Source organism: Leptonychotes weddellii, chromosome 3 (genome assembly GCF_054177405.1).
Source record: "Leptonychotes weddellii isolate Sample4059 chromosome 3, ASM5417740v2, whole genome shotgun sequence".
Classification (NCBI taxonomy): Eukaryota; Metazoa; Chordata; class Mammalia; order Carnivora; family Phocidae; genus Leptonychotes; species Leptonychotes weddellii.
In genome coordinates, this window is record NC_138371.1 from 57,406,600 (window position 1) to 57,427,534 (window position 20,935).

A 20,935-nucleotide genomic window follows, 5' to 3' on the forward strand; every position below is an offset into this window, starting at 1 on the left:
TTGACATAAATTTTGCAACTGTAAATTGTTCAGATCATGGAGGGAGTGTTAAATCTTTAGTCACTGGCAGGTTTTTAAGTATGGGTTCACTTTTTCAGTCATAAACTTTGTCTATGTAATAACATGCTAAATGGTTAGAATATATTGGTAATTAAATATAAATCCTGGGGCGCCTGGGTGTCTCAGTCAGTTAAGCATCCAACTCTTGATTTCAGCTCAGGTCATGATCTCAAGGTTGTGAGATTGAGTCCTGTGTTGGGTTCCACACTGGGTGTAGAGCCTGCTTAAGATTCTCTCTCTCCCTCTCCCTCCGTCCCTCCCCACTCTCTCTCTCCCCCCTCTAAATAAATAAATAAATAAAATAATATTAAACACATAAATATTACCTGATAGATTAGAAAAGTGTCCTGGAAAATAATCACTAAGCCCATAATTATTTTAGTAAAGAAAATCAGCACAGTAATCATATGATGTATATTTATCCTTATGACATATCTTTGGAAATTCTATAGTGTGGTATTTTCCCCAAATTTTCACAAGGTAGAGGCATTTCTAGGCACTAATAGTCACTCTTGTTTGTCAATATCAGTTCTGGGATACAATTTATGCTATTGCTGAATGCTTCACACAGTATTTCTACACAGCTATTGCATCAATGCCAGTGACCACTTCCCACTGAAGTTGTGAATCAATGGCTAAGACCTGAAGTCAGTTCTTGAGGTAAAGAGAATGAATTCAGAGACTAGGAAAGAAATAACATAAACTAGCAATGTAAGAGTCTAGTGTTTTAGATAATTGATATACAACTTATTTTTTTAAAAAGATTTTATTTATTTATTTGAGAGAGAGCAAAAGCGAGAGAGATCAGAGGGAGAGACAGAGGGAGAAGCAGACTCCCCACTAAGCAGAGAGACTGATGTGGGGCTTGATCCCAGGACCCTGGGATCATGACCTGAGCCAAAGACAGACGCTTAACCAACTGGGCCACCCAGGTCCCCCGATATACCATTTATTTTGATAAAATTAGTGAAAACTCTACTGTTCAACTAAGATGATTCCCATAAAATTTGGTGCTGAATGCTATTTTTCAGAATCTAGTAACTAAAATTAAATAGTCCTACTTCTCCTGCTTTTCACCATAGATGATCTCTGAATCCTTTGTTTTTCAAGTTTCGATTCTCTTCAACGACTGACATTTGGCTGATGTTTGTGGGAAGTTTATGTGCATTTCTCCATGGACTATCCCATCCAGGCGTGCTCCTCATTTTTGGCACAATGACAGATGTTTTTATTGAATATGACACTGAATTACAAGAACTCAAAATCCCTGGAAAAGCATGTGTAAACAACACTATAGTATGGATCAACAGCTCCCTTAACCAGAATGTGACAAATGGAACTCGGTGTGGGTAAGCTGCTATTTTTTATTTTTTACTTTTTTTGCTCATATATTAAATTGTAATTCAAAATGTGTAAATGGGATTTTATTAGCTGAACTGGAGTGATATCCAACACAGAGTGAACAGAAACATAAATTTAACCCACACTTCTGCAAATTACTCTGCCCTGAGGTTCTTCCTATCTTACCAGGTTTTTAAATCCTAACAAAAAAACAGAATTGGAAATTATCCATTAAATGTGTCACCCAAATTTAAGCACTTGATAGACTATAGGCTTGAGGATGAACACTACCAGTATACTAGGAAGGTAAGCCATGAATTTTACTTGAGTCCTTGTCATGTCTCATGTCTTATATGTAAGACTGCTTTTAGTTCCTTAACTCCTTTCTGCTTCTTAGCTTCTGTGGCTGTGGCTAATGGTCCACTTGATCTTCAGCCTTCTTTCTATAATAGGAAATTCATTAGTGTGCTACAGCGCTTGGAGTAGGGGCTGCTTGGTCTCAGTAGTTGAGTTTCTATGGAAGAGTGGCGTGACACTATAAACAGAAGGGGGCCATGCTGTTTTAGCTAGAACCCACTGTGCTACTACTCATTTTGTGATAAGCCCAACAGGCTGCCTTGTAAGCAGTGAGTCCGTATTGTTCATGGTGCTGACTCACTGTCACAGCATGAACTTTGCAGCCTGGCTCACACTGCCTCAGGGCCAGAACAAGCTCATTTGCATGTATGAACCTGCACACTCAGGTTCAAGAGCCAAGGGCAGGGCACATCCTGACTAGAAAGACACTTGGAATAGCTCCCTAGGCAAATTTATATTTTTCACCTTCATTTAAAAATTTTTCTACGTATTTCATTTAGATTATGAACAAATCCTTCTAAACCACCGATCTGTGCCATAATATTACCTACTGTTAGGGTGTTCTATTCATTCACTCATTCAACCAAAATTTTTTGAACACCAACTACATACCAGGAACTTGTGTAAGCCTCAAGGATACAGTGGTTATCTTGAGTCATGGTCCTTATCTTCAACATGACGTTTAGGTGTAGTCAGTAAAATCATCATTAAATCAAAGACCATTCAAATATATATGTAGTTACAGCTGGTTAGTACTTGACAGAAAAATACAAGACAATATGCAAAGTGCAGAATTACCCTTTAAAAAACAATAAGCTTAATATTAGAAATAAATTTCCTAATGTGTGTGTATATATATATGTGTATATATATATGTTCTTTTATATATATGTGTATATATATATGTTCTTTTCTAAATTTGGAAGTAAGATTCAGAACAGTTTGTATAAAAGAATTACTGTTGTCAATAACAGTCTTTTAAGTCTTTCTTTTATGTTGCAGGACAAAAATGAATTGTTTTTTACAGAGTAGTTCGACTACAAAATGTAAGGTTAAATTACTTCCCCCTTTGAAAAAAATGCATTCAGACTTATGTATGATGTAAATTGACCCAAATCATTAATAACATTTATGAAGGTAAAATTTTCTAGGGAAAGTTCCTGAAAGTATAGCCTGTTATGCCTTAAAATTTGGTAATAAATGTTAGAGGGGCCAAAATTTGAGACATATCTATGATAACAAGTGCTCATAAATATTTATTAGATGATTTAAAGAATGAATCTACCATTAACATCTGTATCACTAACATCCAGTAGAAAAGAATTTACTGTGGCTACCCATTACTCACACTTTATTTGTTCTTACTAGGTCATATACTTGAAGGTGAGCAAATAGTGCAAAGCAAGTAGGGGCTTTCAGAAGCTCATTGGCTTTTGCTGAATTCATATGATACAGAACATGTAAATGGATATTTGTCCTTTTTTTAAAAATTTCATATGAGTATCTGGAATTGTGTAGACCACACCTTTCTCAGGCCTTTTCTTTACCAGGATCTCCTTTGATGAGTTAAATACTTTAACTGTGAATTATTATGGTCTCTGACATGACTACTGTTTTACTTCTGGGTAAATATTTGTTTAGCTTTTATGTAGTTAAGATCACTGTGAAAATGGACTTGGGTGGGACAGAAGAGAAGGGAGTGGACACTTTGCTACCTGTAAGTAGTTAACAGGCCTCCAGAATTACTCAACTCTTTTGCACTTTTTTTCTTGGAAAAAGTATATCATTAAAAGTACAATTTCTCCACCTATTATATTAGGTATATTAGTCTTGGACAAGGCTAATCCATGATTTTATCAACATAAGCATGCATGTGTAATGGTAGGAGCAGGTTTTTCTCTTTCATTTTACAGGTTGGTTTCTACATATCAATTGTAATCCACTGGATGGAATTTTTAGGCAAAGCCTTCCAAATGGCTCTCAGTGCATAATGCTGAAAAGTATTATAGAACATCAGGCCACCTGATTAGTTTATCAGTATTTATTTGCTCCGAATAGTCAAATAATAAGGCAAAAGAATGAGAAATGACTGAAGGGGAAGTCCAAAGAGTCCAAATACCACAGTGCAGCTTCTTTTTATTTTCTTTTATCCAATTGAAGTGTAAAAATTCAAACGGAAACCACAAAGTCTTGTGACTTAATTGTGGAAGTGACATACCATAATTGCTGCCATTTTCTATTGGTCACACAACCAACCCTGGTATAATCTGGGAAGGGACCATACAACAGTGTGAATACCAGGAGACAAAAACAATTAGGGGCTCCTTAGAGGCTGACTACTGCAGCCATTGAGAAGTTTGATTCCTCATTTCCCCCACATGTGAATGCATCAAAGTAGAAACCAGCCTGCATTTTCTCTTGGATTTCAGTCTGTTTTGTTAACAATGTTCAGTTAGTGTATGCATTCAAGCACTATGTTGAAGTTAGACACTGTAAAACCATACATTTTTAAAACAGCTTTATTGAGACACAATTCACATACCATGAAATTTACCAACTTAAGGTGTACAACTCAATGGTTTTTAGTATTTCACAGAGTTGTGCACCCACCACTATAATCAATTTTAGAACATTTTTATTACTACAAAAAGAAACCCATACCCCTTAGCTATCACTCTCCAATTCCCCCATTCCTCCTTCAGCCCTAGACAACCACTAATCTACTTTCTGGTTCTGTAGATTTGCCTATTCTGGACATTCCATACAAATGGAATCCCACAATATGTGGTCCTTTGTGATTGGCTTCTTTAACTTAATGTTTTCAAGGTTTATCATACTGTAGCATGAATTAGGACAGCCTAGCATGTGTCTATCCTGGAGAATGCTCCATGTGCACTTCTGGGGAATATGTATTTTGTTATTATTGGATGGAATGTTCAAAAGATGTCTGTTAGGTCTAATTGGTTTATGGTGTTATTCAAGTCTTCTATTCCTAGTTGTTCTATCCAATACTGAAAGTATGGAGTTGTGATCTCTGACTATTATCATTGAACTATCTATTTCTACCCTTGAATCTGTCACACTTTGCTTCATGTGTTTGGGGGCTCTGTTTTTAGATGCATATATGCTTAAAATTGCTATAATCTTTCGATAGATTGACCCTTTTATCATTACCAAATGATTTTTATTTCTAGTAGCAATTTTTTTAAGTTTATTTTGTCTTATATTAGTATAGCCACTCTTGGTTTGTTATGGTTGCTCTTTACCATGACACATCTTTTTCTATACTACTTTCAACTTGTTCAAATTTTTGAATCAAAAATGTGTCTCCTGTAGACAGCCTATAGTTGGAGCTTGTTTGTTTTTTTTTTAAATATATCCAGTCTGACAATCTCTGCTTTTTGATTGGATTATTTAATCCATTACATATAAAACTAACCTACCTGACTCTAAAAGAGTGGATAAAAGAAGGTTAGAGATCTCAGGACCCAAATAATGACATGGTTGTGAGTTCCTTGGATTTTCTTTAGGCCTCATATGTACTAGATTGGGTGTTGGGAAAGCTGTAACCTAGAAATACCAATGAGCACAGACCACAAAACTCAATAAAATTCTGCTCTCTCTAGATAATAGACCACAAAGAGGCAGCCTGACAGAAGAATTTCAGGCAATAACTATTCTACTCAAGCCAACACCACAGAACAAAACAAAACACACATAACCTCACTCTTACCCATGCCAGCAAAGGTTGAGTTGGGGGCCTAGACTTTCATCTTTGCCAGGTATCAGTGAGCCCCTGCTGTGTCTCTCCCCTACCCAACTCCTGTCGTGTCAGTGAAGAATATGTGGAGGCCTCAACCACCCCCAATGTAATGAGAAACCTCTTTCCTTACCTGCTTGGGTAGGATCAGAGAGTCAGGACATTCATCACCACCCCTGTGGAAGAGAAAATCAAGACATTTTCAGATGAGAGAGATGAAGAGAATTTATTGCCAGCTGACTTACCTAAAGGAAGTTCTTTGAACAGAAAGGAAACAATAAAATAAATCTTGGATATTAAATAGGAAGAACATGGTAAGCAAAACCATGGGTAAATATAATAGACTTTCCTCCTCCTCCTGAGTTTTCTAAATTATGTTTGATGGTGGAAGCAAAAATGCAAACACTGTCTGATATGGTCCTATTGTAACACTGTCTGAGGTGAGTGTGATTTGGAAATATTAAAGACAATTAAAACATTAACAGGGCAGAGTAAGGGTATATAAAGGGAGTTAGTTTTGTTTGTTTGTTTTTTAAAGATATTATTTATTTATTTGACAGAGAGAGACAGCAAGAGAGGGAACACAAGCAGGGGGAGTGGGAGAGGGAGAAGCAGGCTTCCCGCTGAGCAGGGAGCCTGATACGGGGCTCGATCCCAGGATGCTGGGATCATGACCTGAGCTGAAGGTAGATGCTTAACGACTGAGCCACCCAGGCGCCCTGGGAGTTAGTGTTTTTATACCCTGTGCAAACTGGTAAAATGACACTAGCTGACTATAATACCTATAATGGAATTCCTAGAGCAACCACTAAAAAAGCTATACAAAGAGATACAGTCAAAAACCCTACAGATAAAATTGAATTCTAAAAAATGTTTGAGGGGCGCCTGCCTGGCTCAGTCAGTTAAGCATCTGATTCTTGATCTCAGCTCAGGTCTTGATCTCAGGGTTGTGAGTTCTAGCCCAGCACTGGGCTCCATGCTAGGCGTGGAGCCTACTTAAAATAAAATAATAAGATTAAATAAAATAAATTAAAAATTTTAAAAAAGTTTGAGTAGCCCATAAGAAAGCAGGGGGAAGAAAACAGAAAAATAAAAAACAGAAAGAACAAACAGAACACAAAAAATAAAATGTTACACTTGAGCCTTAACATATCAATAATTATATTAAATTTAAATGATTTAAATATACTAAATACAACAGAGATTGGCAGAATGGGTTTTAAGATAATCCAACTACATGCTATTTATGAGAAAATCACTTTAAAAAATATAGGCAAGTTGAGGGGTGCCTGGGTGGCTCAGTCGGTTAAGCGTCTGACTCTTGGTTTTGGCTCAGGTCATGATCTCAGGGTTATGAGATGGAGCCCGGCCTTGGGCTCTGTGTTCAGCTGGGAGTCTCCTTGAGATACTTTCTTCTCTCTCTCCCTCTGCCCCTCCTCCTGCTCGCACTTTCTCTCTCTAAAGAATGGAAAAAGATTTATCATGCAAACTTTAATCAAAAGAAAGCAGAAATGGCTATACTGATATGAGATAAAATAGACTTTGGAACAAAGAAAATTCCAGAGACAAAGAGGGACATTATACAGTGATAAAAGGGTCAATCTGCCAGGAAGACACAGCAATCTTAAATGTGTACTCACCAAACAACAGACCTGCAAAACATGTGAAGCAACAACTGATAGAATGGAAAGAAAAAAGAGACAAATCAAAATTATAGTAGACCCCTGAAATATCCATCTCTCACCAATTTATAGAACAGGTAGACATAAAATTATCAAGGATATAGAAGAACTCAACACCAGCAACCAACAGGATCTAATTGACATCTATAGAACATTTCACTCAACAACCACATAATACATATTTTTTTCAAGTGCCTACAGATAGACCATACCCTGAGCCATGAAACAAACCTCAACAAATGTAAAATAATTGAAATAATAGAGTGCATTCTCTGACCACAATGGAATCAAAGTAGAAATCAAAATGAGAGATAATGGAAAGCCTCCAAATTCTTGGGAATCAGACAATAGACTTCTAAATAATCCATAGGTCAAAGATGAAGTCTCAAGGGAAAAATTTTAAAAATTGAACTGGATGAAAAGGAAAACAGAAATTGTAAAAATCTGTAGGACACAGCTCATACAGGGCTGAGAGGAAAATTCATAGCACTAAATGCATACATTACAAAAGAGGAAACATCTCAAATTAAACATCTAAGCTTCCAACTCAAGAACCTAGAAGAAGAGCAAAATACAGAAATGTATACAGAAAATGTATGAGAGGATATAATAAAGATATACAAACAAATAACAGGAAATCAATGAAATACACCATAACCAAGTAGAGTGTATTCTAGAGAAGCGTACATGGTTCAGTATAAGAAAAACAGTCAATGTAATCCACCATGTTAGCAGGTTAATACAGAAAACCACGTGATGATCTCTATCGATGTAGAAAAAGCATTTAAAATTTCAATATCCATCCATAATAAAAACTCAGAAAACTAGGAACGGAAAGGAACTTCTTCAACTTTAAAAAGGACATCTACAAAAAAGTCCTATGGCTAACATTATACTTAAAGGTGGAAGATTGAATATTTTCTCCCTAAGACTGGAAACAAGGCAAGGATAGATGCTTTCACTGTTATTATTCAACACAGTACTCAAAGTTCTAGCTTATACAATACGGAAGGAAAAGAATATTGATTTAATACTTAATACACTACTGAACTGTACACTTAAAAATGGTTAAGTTGGTAAATTTTATGTTATGTGTTCTTTATTACAATCAAAAAAAAAATTTTTTTTTAAAGATTTTATTTATTATTTGACAGAGAGAATGAGAGAGAGAGAGCACATGAGAGGGGGGAGGGTCAGAGGGAGAAGCAGACTCCCCGCCGAGCAGGGAGCCCGATGCGGGACTCGATCCCGGGACTCCGGGATCATGACCTGAGCCGAAGGCAGCCGCTCAACCGACTGAGCCACCCAGGTGCCCTACAATCAAAAAATTTTTAATGAAAAAAATACAAATCTAAAAGGAAGAAATACACCCATTTATTTTGGATATGATATTATTGTCAACATAGAATATTCCAAAGGATCTACAAAAATATCCTAGAACAAATAAATGAGTTTAGCAAAGTCATAAAATACCAGATAAACATACAAAATTTAGTGGTATTTCTACCTACTAGCATTGAATATGTGGGCACCAAAATTCAAAATATAATGCCAAAAATTAAAATAAAATAAAACAAAACAAAACAAAATACAATGCCATTTACAATTGCTCAAAAAATTTATTTAGGTGTAAATCTAACAAAACATGTACAGGACTTACATGCTGAAAAATTCAACATGCTGATGAAAGAAATCAAAGACCTAAATAGATGGAGAGACATACCTTGTTAATGAATTGGAAAATTCAGTATAGTAAAGATGTCAATTCCCCCAAACTAATATGTAGCTCTAATAAAATTCCTATCAAAATCTCAGCAAGATATTTTAATAGATATAGACAAGATAACTCTAAAATTTATATCAAAAGGCAAAAGAACTAGAATATCTAAAACAACTTTGAAAAAGAAGAATAAAGTGTGAGGAAACAGTCTACCTGATTTCAAGACATATTATATAGCTACAGCAATCAAGGTTGTGTGGTATTGACAGAGGAACAGAACAGAGAACTCAAACATAGACCCATGCAAACATGTCCAATTAATTGTTGGCAAAGGTGGAAAGGAAATTCAATGGAGAAAATACAAACTTTTTATCAAATGGTGTATGATTAGTTGGACATCCGTAGGGAAAAAAATGAACCCATACAAAAAATAGCTCAAGATGGGTTTTGGACTTAAATGTTAAAAATAAACTATAAACTTTTAGAAAAATATGTGGGTGACCATTTTCATGTCTAAGGCTAGACAAAGAGCTTTTAGACTTGACACTAAAAGTACAATCCAGGGCGCCTGGGTGGCTCAGTTGGTTAAGCGACTGCCTTCGGCTCAGGTCATGATCCTGGAGTCCCGGGATCGAGTCCCGCATCGGGCTCCCTGCTCGGCGGGGAGTCTGCTTCTCCTTCTCCCACTCCCCGTTTGTGTTCCCTCTCTCGCTGTGTCTTTCTCTGTCAAATAAATAAATAAAATCTTAAAAAAAAAAAAAACATTTAAAAAAAAAAAAAAAAAAAAAAGTACAATCCATAAAAAGAAAAATTGTTGAATTGGATTTCATCAAAATGAAAAACTTCAGCTCTGCAAAAGACCCTGTGAAGAGGATGAAAAGAAAATCTACAGACTGGGAGAGCATATTTGTGAATTATATATCCAACAAAGGACTAGGATCTAGAAAATAAAAAGAGCTCTCCAAATTCAATGGTTAGAAAAACTCCAATATGAATATGGGAAAAACACAAGAACAAACATTTCACTAAGGATAAAAAGACGGCAAATTTGCACATGAAAAGATATTTAGCAACATTGGTGGTTAGGGAATGCAAATTAAAATCAAAATGAGATATCAGCACAAATCTATCAGAATGGCTAAAATAAAATAGTAATAACACCAGAGCTGGTGGGGATGTGGGAGAATGGATCACTTTATACCTTGCTGGTGGGAATGCAAAATGGTGCAGGTACTCTGGAAAATAGTTTGACAATTTAAAAAAAAAATTAAGCATGCAAGTCTTATACAACCCAGAAATTCTACTGTTGGGGATTTATCCCAGAGAAATGAAAACCTATACATAAAGGTTATAGATGTTTTATTTGTAACAAAAACTGGAAACAACCCAGATATCCTTCAATGGGTGAGTGGTTAAACCAACTGTGACACATTTATACCATGGAATACTACTTAACAATAGAGAGGAACAAATAATTTATGAAACTTTAAAGAATTATGCTGAGTGAAAAAAAAAAAGCCAACCAACACCAAAAGGTTATATACTGTGTGATTCCATTTATATAATATTCTTCAAATGACAAAACTGTAGCAATAGCGAACAGATAAGAGGTAGCCAGGGATTAAGGGGGGAGTGGAGGCTGGATGCAAGCATGTGTAGATGTAAAAGGGTGACATGAACAATCGTTGGGGTGATGAGAACATTCTGATCTTGATTATATCAATGTCAACATCCTGGTTGTGATATTGTCCTGTCGTTTTGCAAGGTATTACCAAAGGGCGTATATCTTTTTGTATTACTTCTCACAATTGCATGAGAATCCACACTTACCTCAAAATAAAAAGTTGCATGAAAAACAAACCAACAAAAAAATAGCTTCCTGGGTGAAAAAAAATTGTCATAGATTCTCTGAAAGGAAATTCCAGCCATTCTGGCAGTAAGCTACCACAGTGTATAGATGTTCTGTAAAGCAGCTTTACCCAGTGATCTGCCATTTGTCCACAGGCTGATGTCCTATGCATTAAGACAGAGGCTCCAACATTCTGAGAGTAGGACGTGGGCACGTTTCTGCCAACCTGTGATGCTCATTTTGGAGCTGACACTGATTTCACTCTAAAATGTTAATGCTACAGGGTCTACAGTGCATGAAAACCATTGAAAGGAAAACTCGATTTTAAGCAATGCACCTTGTCATAAAGACCTCCTAGGTATTTAAAATGAAAGCCCTATGGCTTTAGTAAATCTGAAACCTTGAGGTATAAATTGAGTACTTTGATTTTATGCTGCATTTATTTTTCATTAAAAGCAAGTAAGAATCCACATATCTTAATAATTTGTAAAATATATCTTATCTCTCCCCCCTAATTGTCATCTTTCTGCCCTCTCCTCTCTTCAACAAATGAGCCAGGAGAATCTTAATTTAGTCAAGTAGATGTATGTCAATTTTGCTGTTAAAAAGAAAGGCACCCATTTGGTGAGCCAAATCACCTGCACACTTTAAAAAATCCTTGCCAGGATTTTATAACCACAAGAAAACTTTCCACCAGATGATAAAAAATTTGATGTGCAGTCAAAGGAGCCAAGCCAGCTTGCTTGTTTCCTTCCTATCAGTTTTTCTGATAGGTTTGTCCTGTTGTTCCAGAAATATTCTCAAGTAGTTTTTAAAACCCCAATAACTTCTTATCCCCAAGAATAAAATAAAAATGAGTTCACCATTCATCTCTGGGGTGCCTCAGGAATGAACAGAATCATAAACTACACATGTCCTTATCCCCACCATCCAGCAATGATATAATTCTCCTGAAGTTTGCCCCAATAAATTCTGGAGATGGGTCAGTGCTCAGTATTTTCAGTCTGAGTAGGTCTGTTTGTACCTTGCAGCTGTGTCTTCCATGGCAGCCATTTTGTCCCCTCTGCTTAGAGCGTGTGTAGAAGGAACGCACCACAGGAAATCTAAGTAAAACTCTTTTGACAAATACTCCTAGTTCTCTGTTTTTGGACACCCAAATTTCATTTCACAATGAAAAAATTCACAGAAAACTAAGAGTGTGGCCTCATTTACACACTAGAAGTCTTTTTCTTCATTATGCATCCTATCCAGAGATGCTTAATTTTTGTGAGAACCTCTGATTGTGGATACTTACATATAAGTTTTTTAGGTCTTGTTCATTCTTGGGGTTCCCTTAAACCATCATAAAAGACCAGAAATGTGGTGAACAGACATATTAGCTGTTTTGGAGACTATCCCTCCAAAGAAGGGTTGACCAAGGCAATTATTTCCCTTCCTTATAAGTATTTTAAAAGTCAAAGCAAAATAAAGAAACATTTGTTGAGGTATTGTGTCTGTTATGTGTAAGGTATTGTGCAAGGCTTCGGGCAGTGTGAGCAAGCAGCCTAAACCAAGCCCTTGCCCTCAAGTGGCTTGCAATCTAGCAAAACAAACATAAATCTATTCAGTATAAATATATTCAATGAAGATATTGAATAATAGTGCGAGATGGCAATAAAATCTGGCATAATAATAACAATAGCTTGTTCTGAATTAAAGAAATTTTACTTCACCACGTAGTCCAAGTTCAGTAGAGGGAGAGAACAAGTCAAGCTTGGGTCCCAGAAGAGAGGTCTGACGGGAAGCAGAGAGCTCGGAGGATGAGAGCACCTCTGTGGAAGATGCTGCTTTCCGGTTTTCTAAAGAAATGGACTCGCTATCATTTAGAGCATCCTCAAGGGTCAGAATTGTTATCAACCAAGATGTCAATGTTCCAAGTACCCTATTCTTTATTTTCTGAAAGCAATTTCAGACTACTTTGTGCCTCCCCTCCCTAGCCTTGCCAACCCCCAAGCCCTGTGCCGCAGGGTGGTAGCTGCGCTGAAAAAAACAAAACCAAAAAACGCTGTAGAGCTTTCTCGCTATTCCCCACAAATTCTCACCTTAGAAATTGTACCAGAGAGTGAAACCCCCTGGGCGGCTGTCAGCAGAAGGACTAGCTGATAAAGTGTTTTTGTCCTTCTTTGGGATGACGACACACACATTTTTGAGTGTCACTTTGAGATGGAAGAGTTGAAAAGCTGGCTTAGATTCCTGGAGGAGGTAATAGTAAAGCCTCCTGATTTACAGTCCACGCCAGTGTCTTTGCAGACACCAGTCTGGCTTTTTAAAACCTCTCCCTAGCACTGATTCCTCCATCACTGCATAACGAGCCGGAGTGAAGGGCCTCAGTAGACAGAGCACTGGGCTGCCGTCTTACTGCCTCTGGCTTCCAACTGCCAGTGAGTCATTTCTGCCTATAAACAGGAAGGGGGCGGGGGCGCCCGGGGGTCTCAGATGGTTAAGCGTCTGCCTTCGGCTCAGGTCATTGTCGGGGTCCTGCAATCGAGCCCCGCATGGGGTTCCCTGCTCAGCGGGGAGTCTGCTCCTCCCTCTCTCTGCTCTTCCCCCCCCCCCCCCGCCACCACGGATGCTCTCTCTCCTTCTCTCAAATAAATAGATAATATCTTTTAAAAAAACAAAATGAAAACGAAGGGAGTAGGCAGCTTTGCTGGACTTGGTACCACACCAGGTCTAGGTAGAGATTTGGTTGGATAGATGGTAATTCTACATAGATAAGAAGGCTTACGCATATTTCATATTTTATTTTCCTCTGTACCCGCAAATGTAATCTTTGCTAAGCTTGACCCTACTTCTGAATCTTAACATTTCCCCCCCCTCTTTTGAAGGTTGCTGGACATTGAAAGTGAAATGATCAGATTTGCCAGTTACTATGCTGGGATCGCTTTGGTAGTACTTATCACAGGATATATTCAAGTGAGTGGCTCCTCCATTTTATTTATAGATCAACATCTGGGCTCAGAGACATTACAATGAACTGCAAAGTGCACTCTCTAACTTTTAAGTTGTTCGGAAGCCCTAAGGACTACAGTTTTATTTGGAGGTGGAGGGGGGATGAGAGGATGGGGAAGGATTCTTCTCAGACAGGGAGGAAAATACACGCAGTTGTCTAGAGGGACGGAGACTAAACTGAATTTCAATGCCCTGTCCTCCCCCACCCCCTCTATTTCATCTTCTAAACTCAAAAATAGGCGGTTGTGGGTGTGTTTGTAAAGGGAGTGTGGCACCCTGGAGAAAGCCATGCATGAGGGGGGTTGGAGGAAAGCAAACTTTACTTTTTTTTCTCTTTCACTGATAAAAGCTCACCAATCTGTGTTCCAACCCCAATTCTGTAAAGTTAATCTAGTCTAGATTTAAGCCATGGAAGGGCCTGGAGTTACTTAACCCTTATTAAAGAAGAAAAATATTTCATCTTTTACCTTCTTCTGTAGGAGAAATAATGAATCCCCTCAACCCGCATTCATTCAAGAATTCCAGGAAGTTCATGTTCACTGTAAAGAGAAATGAATCCATTTTCCCCATTCTGGTACTGAGAGTTTTAATGACAGCCTGACTTTGCTTGGCTGGGGACAGCTAACAGTAGATTCCCTGTTTATGTCATAATTTTTGTCTTCCTTTCTCTGAAAAATCATTGTCCAACAGTCTGAAAACTATGCATACATGCTTGTTGGCAGGCCTCTCGGGGAGGGGGGAGTGGCGGGGGGAATACACTCAGAAGCTCCTTGCAAAAATAGGGATATAAGAGCAAGAATTTCTTTTTGGCACTGTGAGCCTTCCTTTACGCATGCAGAAAGTGAAGCTTGGTAAGGCTAGATCTACAGGTGGCAAAACCAAATTCACACCCAAACCTTCTAGCTTCCCTGGCCACAGCTGTTCCGCTCACCCCACTTTCAGCAGCAGGTGCCTGAGCTCACACGGCACGTCCCATGACTTGGCATTCTGTGAATCACTTTCCTCTCTTTCTCAAGGCTTATATTGAAAGTATTTTCTTCTGAAAAGAGAAGGAATGAATGAATATTTTTAACATCACAATGCCAAACATCCTTGCTCCATTTTCAGATATGCTTTTGGGTGATTGCTGCAGCTCGTCAGATACAGAAAATGAGAAAAGTTTCCTTTAGGAAAGTAATGCGAATGGAAATAGGATGGTTCGACTGCAATTCCGTGGGAGAGCTGAATACGAGATTTTCTGAGTAAGTGGCTGGTAGGAGGTTTTAATGTATGTGTCCGCTTTTGATCATAGAACCCTTGTTTCTAAATTAAATAACAATTAGAAACACATTTTCAGTTATTTTGGATACATTTTGTCTCTTAAGTTGGGCTTTTACAGGTAACATGCTTTTTTCATAGGTAATGCTTTATCCGATATGATTATTAACAATTGAAAGCCAGGATACTACAATTTTGTTTGTAGGCCCTGGATTAAAATATTAGAAATGAAGGATTACAGAAGAGAGTTAAAAGAAGTAGGGCTATTTGGCCTCTAAAAGAGAGACTGAAGGATGTCACAGTCCATGTATCTATAGGGAAAAACAATGTACTTAGAATGAATTATCTTGCCTTGTCTGTTGAGGTCATTTCTGCACATAAAAACAAAGACCAAAAAAAAAAAAAAATCCAAAATAGTTTGAGAAACATTGAAACTAAACAATTGGATTTAAATCTGGTTTATACCTAAAGACCAGTTGGGGTAATTGATAGCCCCCCCCTCCCCTCCTCCTCCAAGTATTCTGAATGAGCCCTGAGTAATTAGAAGCAATTGAACCCTATTGAATTGAACTTTGGGGTCCCATGAGGTCCCGTGAGAGAGTGTGTAGTATAGTGAAGACCAAAGACTGAATGTTGGGATACTTAGATTCTAGTGCTCATTCTGCCCCTTACTTACTGTGATCTTGAATAGATACTTAACCTTGCTGGAATACAATTGTCAAATCTCTGGGTAATATCTTAGGTCCTTTTTTTGCTATTAAGTCCTAAGCCCTGTTTGCTCCATCTAAACAAGAGATTATGAGAATGTTCCTAGGAATATGAATTTAATGTAATTATATTCAACCTATATTCTAGAGGACTTACCGTATGCAAGCCATAAAAATAAACCACACAACTCCTGATCTCAGGGAACTTACAGCCTTGTTGGAGGGATAAAAACTGCAAGTAAATAAATAAAGCTGACACACTGATAGCTTACTATACTCTAAGCACTGTTCTATATACTTAACACATATTAACTAATCCTCATTACAACCCATTGAGGTAGGTTCTGTCTTTATCCCCATTTTACAGATGAGGAAACTAAGGTACAGAAAGTTTAAGTAATTTGCCCAGGAAAAGCTTGTGCTCAAATTTGGAGTCTGGCCCCGGAGTCTGTGATCTTAACCACTATTCTATACTACCTATAAGCAGAATGCAGTAATTATATACACGTACACACACAAACACAGATTCATTACATTGCTATGCAAACACAGGGAGGACTATATTAGTTTTTCCTCGAGGGTTTTTATGAATTAGGTAGTGTGTGGGTTGCACCTTGAGGCTGAAAGGATTTAGCAGGTATAAAGAAGGAAAGAAGGGCTCTTCAGGACAGACCAAGAATATGAGCTATAGAAAGAAAGGGACAGATAAGATGGTTTCTGAAAGTCTTTGTCAACATTGAATGGACACCAGTTGGGAAACCTGGGTTGAGGAAAACTTTACTTGGCTGTGAGGGAGGGAGAGGCTTGATGACCTCACAAGCTATAGCAAGTTTCTTCAAATGTGAAAGGCTGTTATGTTTCTCATAGGCAATGGGGTACAGAGATGGCAGTAGAAGGGAAAGGCTGGGTTTTCTCAACAAGGCATTTGAATTGACCAAATTCAGTTTTAGTGATCCAAGTCTCTCGTTTCTAGGGATATTAACAAAGTCAATGATGCCATTGCCGACCAAATGGCCATTTTCATTCAGCGCATGACCACGAGCATCTGTGGGTTCCTGCTGGGATTCTACCAGGGTTGGAAACTGACCCTGGTCATTATCTCTGTGAGCCCTCTCATTGGGATTGGAGCAGCCATCATTGGTCTGGTAAGAATGTCTTCTCACTTTTCTCCAGGACATCTGCCCTGAGAAACAGCCAGAAATGTGAAACTTGATTCCTTTTTCCTGTGTATGTTTAGTCAACATTATTTATCACTGTTTTGATTTATTTTGTTTGGTTATTCCTCAGTATCAAATAACATTCCATCAATCCAGGGACTGATGGTATTTTAATAACATAAATATTATTGTATTAATAGCAATAACAACTACATTTATTGAGCATTTACTATTTTGCCAGGCACTATTAGGAACTTCATGTTTATTATCTCTAATCTTTACAACAATCTTATAAAGCATTAATGCCATTTTAAACATAAGAAACGGAGGCTCAGAGAGGTAAAGAGACTTGTCTGGGACTGCACAGCTAGTGAGTGACAAAACTGGATTCAAATACAAAGGAGCCTGATTCCAAATCCCCATCCACTCTCTCATATGCCTATTGCTTCCCATGGTCTCCCAAGCTCAGATGTTTTCTTCAAAAAGGCCCAACAGATGTACCCAGATCAGTAACAAACACATAAAGGAGATTTCTGCATTCACAGCTGTGCTCTCCGGGCAGTCTAATCAGTTTCAGGAAGAGGTCACTTGACCCATTCCCAGCGGTATCTCCATTCCCCAGGCATGCAGGCCAAGAAAAAGTGTAGGAGTAGGAATTTTGGGTCATCCCAGTTAGAAAATACTCCCAAGGATTAATAAATTCTTGTATCATACTTTTAGAGCAGAGACATCAGATAGCGGGTCACGGGATCAGGCAAACTAATAATTTGCTGTAAATGAGAATAGAATTCAGGTGGAAAGCTGAATACACTCACATCACTGAGCAGCAGGAAACCAATCTCCATAATATTTTCTAGCAAAATATTCTCGACAATCCACTGGCTATATTACTCAAACGTTTCCCAGGTAGTACAGACTGACAAAGGCCAAGAGCTCACTCCTCTCAGTTGGTCAGCCCCTGACTCTACCATCTGGCTCAAGAAAGATATATTTAGCATGTCAAAACTTTAGCTTCCTCATCTTGAAGATAAGGATAAAGGTCACTGTGATGACTTAAGGCATAATCCATATTATGCATTTAGCCTGGCATCTGGCACAGAATTAATTGCTCAAGAGATACTAGTTTTTATTTTTTCCAATCCACCATAACGTGTGAGCTTTGTGACAGTCTTTCCTACCAAACACTCTCAAGCTTCACTCCAGGGAAGCCTCATCATCCATGGGGGATCTTCGGGGATTCTGCAAACATTTGATTCAGCTTCCCCCACCCCCATACACTTAATCTCTTTCCTCAAACCTGTGGTTAATATTCATACTCAGATGGGTCAGATGTCACATTTCAACATAGTGGAGATGTAGCCTGGGTGACTTGATTTTAACAGGCTTAGGGCATGGTTTCTCTTGTTATCTCAAGTGCCCATATTTCAAGTTCTTGTAAATGTGTCACTGATTTGGAATGTTGTAGCTCTGCACTGGTTTCTTCTTGAATTCAAGTCTGTGCATGTTTGTATAAAAGGATACAAGCAACTTCACTAAGCAGTTCAAAAGCAGGACCAAAATAAAAAAAAAAATTAAAAAGTAGGAGTGGGCAAAATATATGACATGTTACATGTTATTGTGGGTTTTGTATGCCTGAGTCTGACTTTTATATTTTCCATGAGAATCACGAGCAATCGTAGGTAGTTTAGTTTGACATGCTAAATAAAATAGGTAGGTAGTTTAGTTTGACATGCTAAATATTTTCCAATTTACATCTTTAAAATCCAATTTACATCTATAAAAATATTTTCCAATTTACATCTTTTAAACTCCTGTATCAATTTAATGGGAGTATCCTGAGGTTATTTAATGTGCATTAAATTACAGTAAAACTATTAATATTCACAACTACTTAATTTCCTCAATACATAATTTAGAAATAAATTAGAAGAGGATTGTGGTAAAAACTGTAATGTCATTCATAACACCTAAATTCATATTTTCATGTTGATGAAAATAGCCCTACTTTCCCTATTGTTGCCTTTTCAATTCACAACTTTTATAAAGTGTGGACTTGTGACATAAATTTGTTGTAACAATACTACATTTACTTATTTTGTATCTTAGAGTTCCATTTAAGATTTTGTTTGAGAAGAGTTAAGCTGCTAAAAGTTCGGAAAAACTTGGAAGATAAACTCCTTTAGTCTGGGTACTATATATATTTTAGATTTCTGAGTTAATCGAACTTCTACAATATTTGCTTTTGTTCATTCTGGTATCTTCATCTGTGCCAGGGATTTCTTTGGTGATTAATTGTAATTACAACTCAATCCAAGTCCAATTTTAGAAAAAGTAATTTGTTAAATATTAAGTTTAATGTCTTTTTGGTTCCTTTTGTAAAGAGCAAAGCTAGTTAGTTGAGCCCCTACAGTTGAGTCAAAATGGCGTAATATTTATCTGGAGCTTTCTCCTGTGCAATTACCTCTGCGGTATCATGAGCCTCTGTATGGTCAGGACTTCTCTCCCAATTATATACTCTGACTAACCTCCAGTCTCTGTCTCTGGTGTTTGTCCATAAATTGTGCAAACATCCTGTGGTCAACAGCAATGAAATGTGATATGGAATCATCTGCAAACTTCATTAGTATAATGAGTGTAACACTGTGGTCTCACAGAATGCCCTATTGGGGACTTACTCTGTGAGAAGGCTTTTGAGGCTGACTTCTAAAGAAGTCATTTTGGTATGCTAACAACCAGACATTCGTGGATGGGGCTTAACACGGGTCAAACTTGGACCAGATTCTTTCCTCCGTGAACACCGTTACAGCGAGAATCTAGTCTTGTACGAAACCACACCACGTACTTACTCTGCTAAATGAATCACTGAATGACAGACTGACTTACCTAATTCCCTGGTTTTGTTTTCTTCTTTTGGATTTTAGAGTGTGTCCAAGTTTACTGACTATGAATTGAAGGCCTATGCCAGAGCAGGGTCAGTGGCTGATGAAGTCATTTCATCTATGCGAACGGTGGCTGCTTTTGGTGGTGAAAAAAAAGAGGTTGAAAGGTTGGTTTATTGAAACATCCACCACTTTCCTGAATTTCGTCGTTTGACCTACTACCCCGAATCTTCCCTATTTTGTACAAAGTGGCAGATTTACCTTGGTCTGTTTACTGTGAGAGAGATTTTATTCAAGAGGTAGCTGAGGGTAATTAGTTGGGCAAAGCACTACAAGGACCCCCAAGCCTTTAGCTGTGTGTTTTTGAAAATGTTGTAGTTGGAGATTTTTAGAACGCCATTTTAGGTTAGGTATTTATTTCAACTCTGGTGGTGTGTATGTATGCATATGTATGCATATTATACCTCATGGCCTGTAACACTGTTTGCTGTGAGATACCTAAAATGCAGTTCAACACATTTTTTATTCAGTGTCTTTTATTCAGCTACTGTACTACATGCTCTTTTTAAAGTCTGATGAAATTTCCATTTACTCAAACAAAATTTAGCATTGGTATATTACAGACCATCATTCCAGAAGATTAATTCTTAATGAAAATAAAAAACCTAAATGACCCAAACAACACAGTTGTTGAGAATTTGATTTTGTTAATTCTTCCTCTTATCTAGCATTTTTTAAGTGCCAGTGCCAGGTACTGATTTCATAAAATAGCCACCAATTTAATTCAACTCTTATTTCATGAGTTTGAGATCTAGTATGACGATGTCGGTCTCAATTGTTACCAAATAAAAAAAGAGAATAGAATTTACAATCTCTATTCTCTTTTCCTTTTTTTTTTTTTGTTTGTTTTGCTTCTTTTGGTTTATAGAGTGAAGTTACCTAGTTTCTCACAAAAAATTTCAGTAGGATATTTCCTCCACCATAAAAGATACTCATTATTGTTTTTTTTTTTTTTTTAAAGATTTTATTTATTTATTTGAGAGAGAGAGAATGAGAGACAGAGAGCATGAGAGGGAGGAGGGTCAGAGGGAGAATCAGACTCCCTGCCGAGCAGGGAGCCCGATGCGGGACTCGATCCTGGGACTCCAGGATCATGACCTGAGCCGAAGGCAGTC

At 37.6% G+C, this 20,935-nt stretch overlaps 1 protein-coding gene across 5 annotated transcripts in view; it reads left to right on the plus strand.

Moving 5' to 3' along the window:
• The window catches only part of ABCB11 (ATP binding cassette subfamily B member 11), an 84,454-nt gene that overhangs the window by 12,289 nt on the left and 51,230 nt on the right, over positions 1-20,935 (plus strand). For 3 of the 5 annotated variants that reach the window (XM_081814250.1, XM_081814245.1, XM_081814246.1), the window contains 5 exons: positions 1,171-1,409; positions 13,637-13,724; positions 14,868-15,001; positions 16,698-16,869; positions 19,803-19,927. In XM_081814250.1, the coding sequence (XP_081670376.1) occupies positions 1,171-1,409; positions 13,637-13,724; positions 14,868-15,001; positions 16,698-16,869; positions 19,803-19,927 (758 nt within the window). Of the gene's footprint in view, positions 1-1,142; positions 1,410-13,045; positions 13,190-13,636; positions 13,725-14,867; positions 15,002-16,697; positions 16,870-19,802; positions 19,928-20,935 lie in introns of those variants that run through there. The other 2 variants (XM_081814247.1, XM_081814248.1) reach the window with 2 other exon arrangements.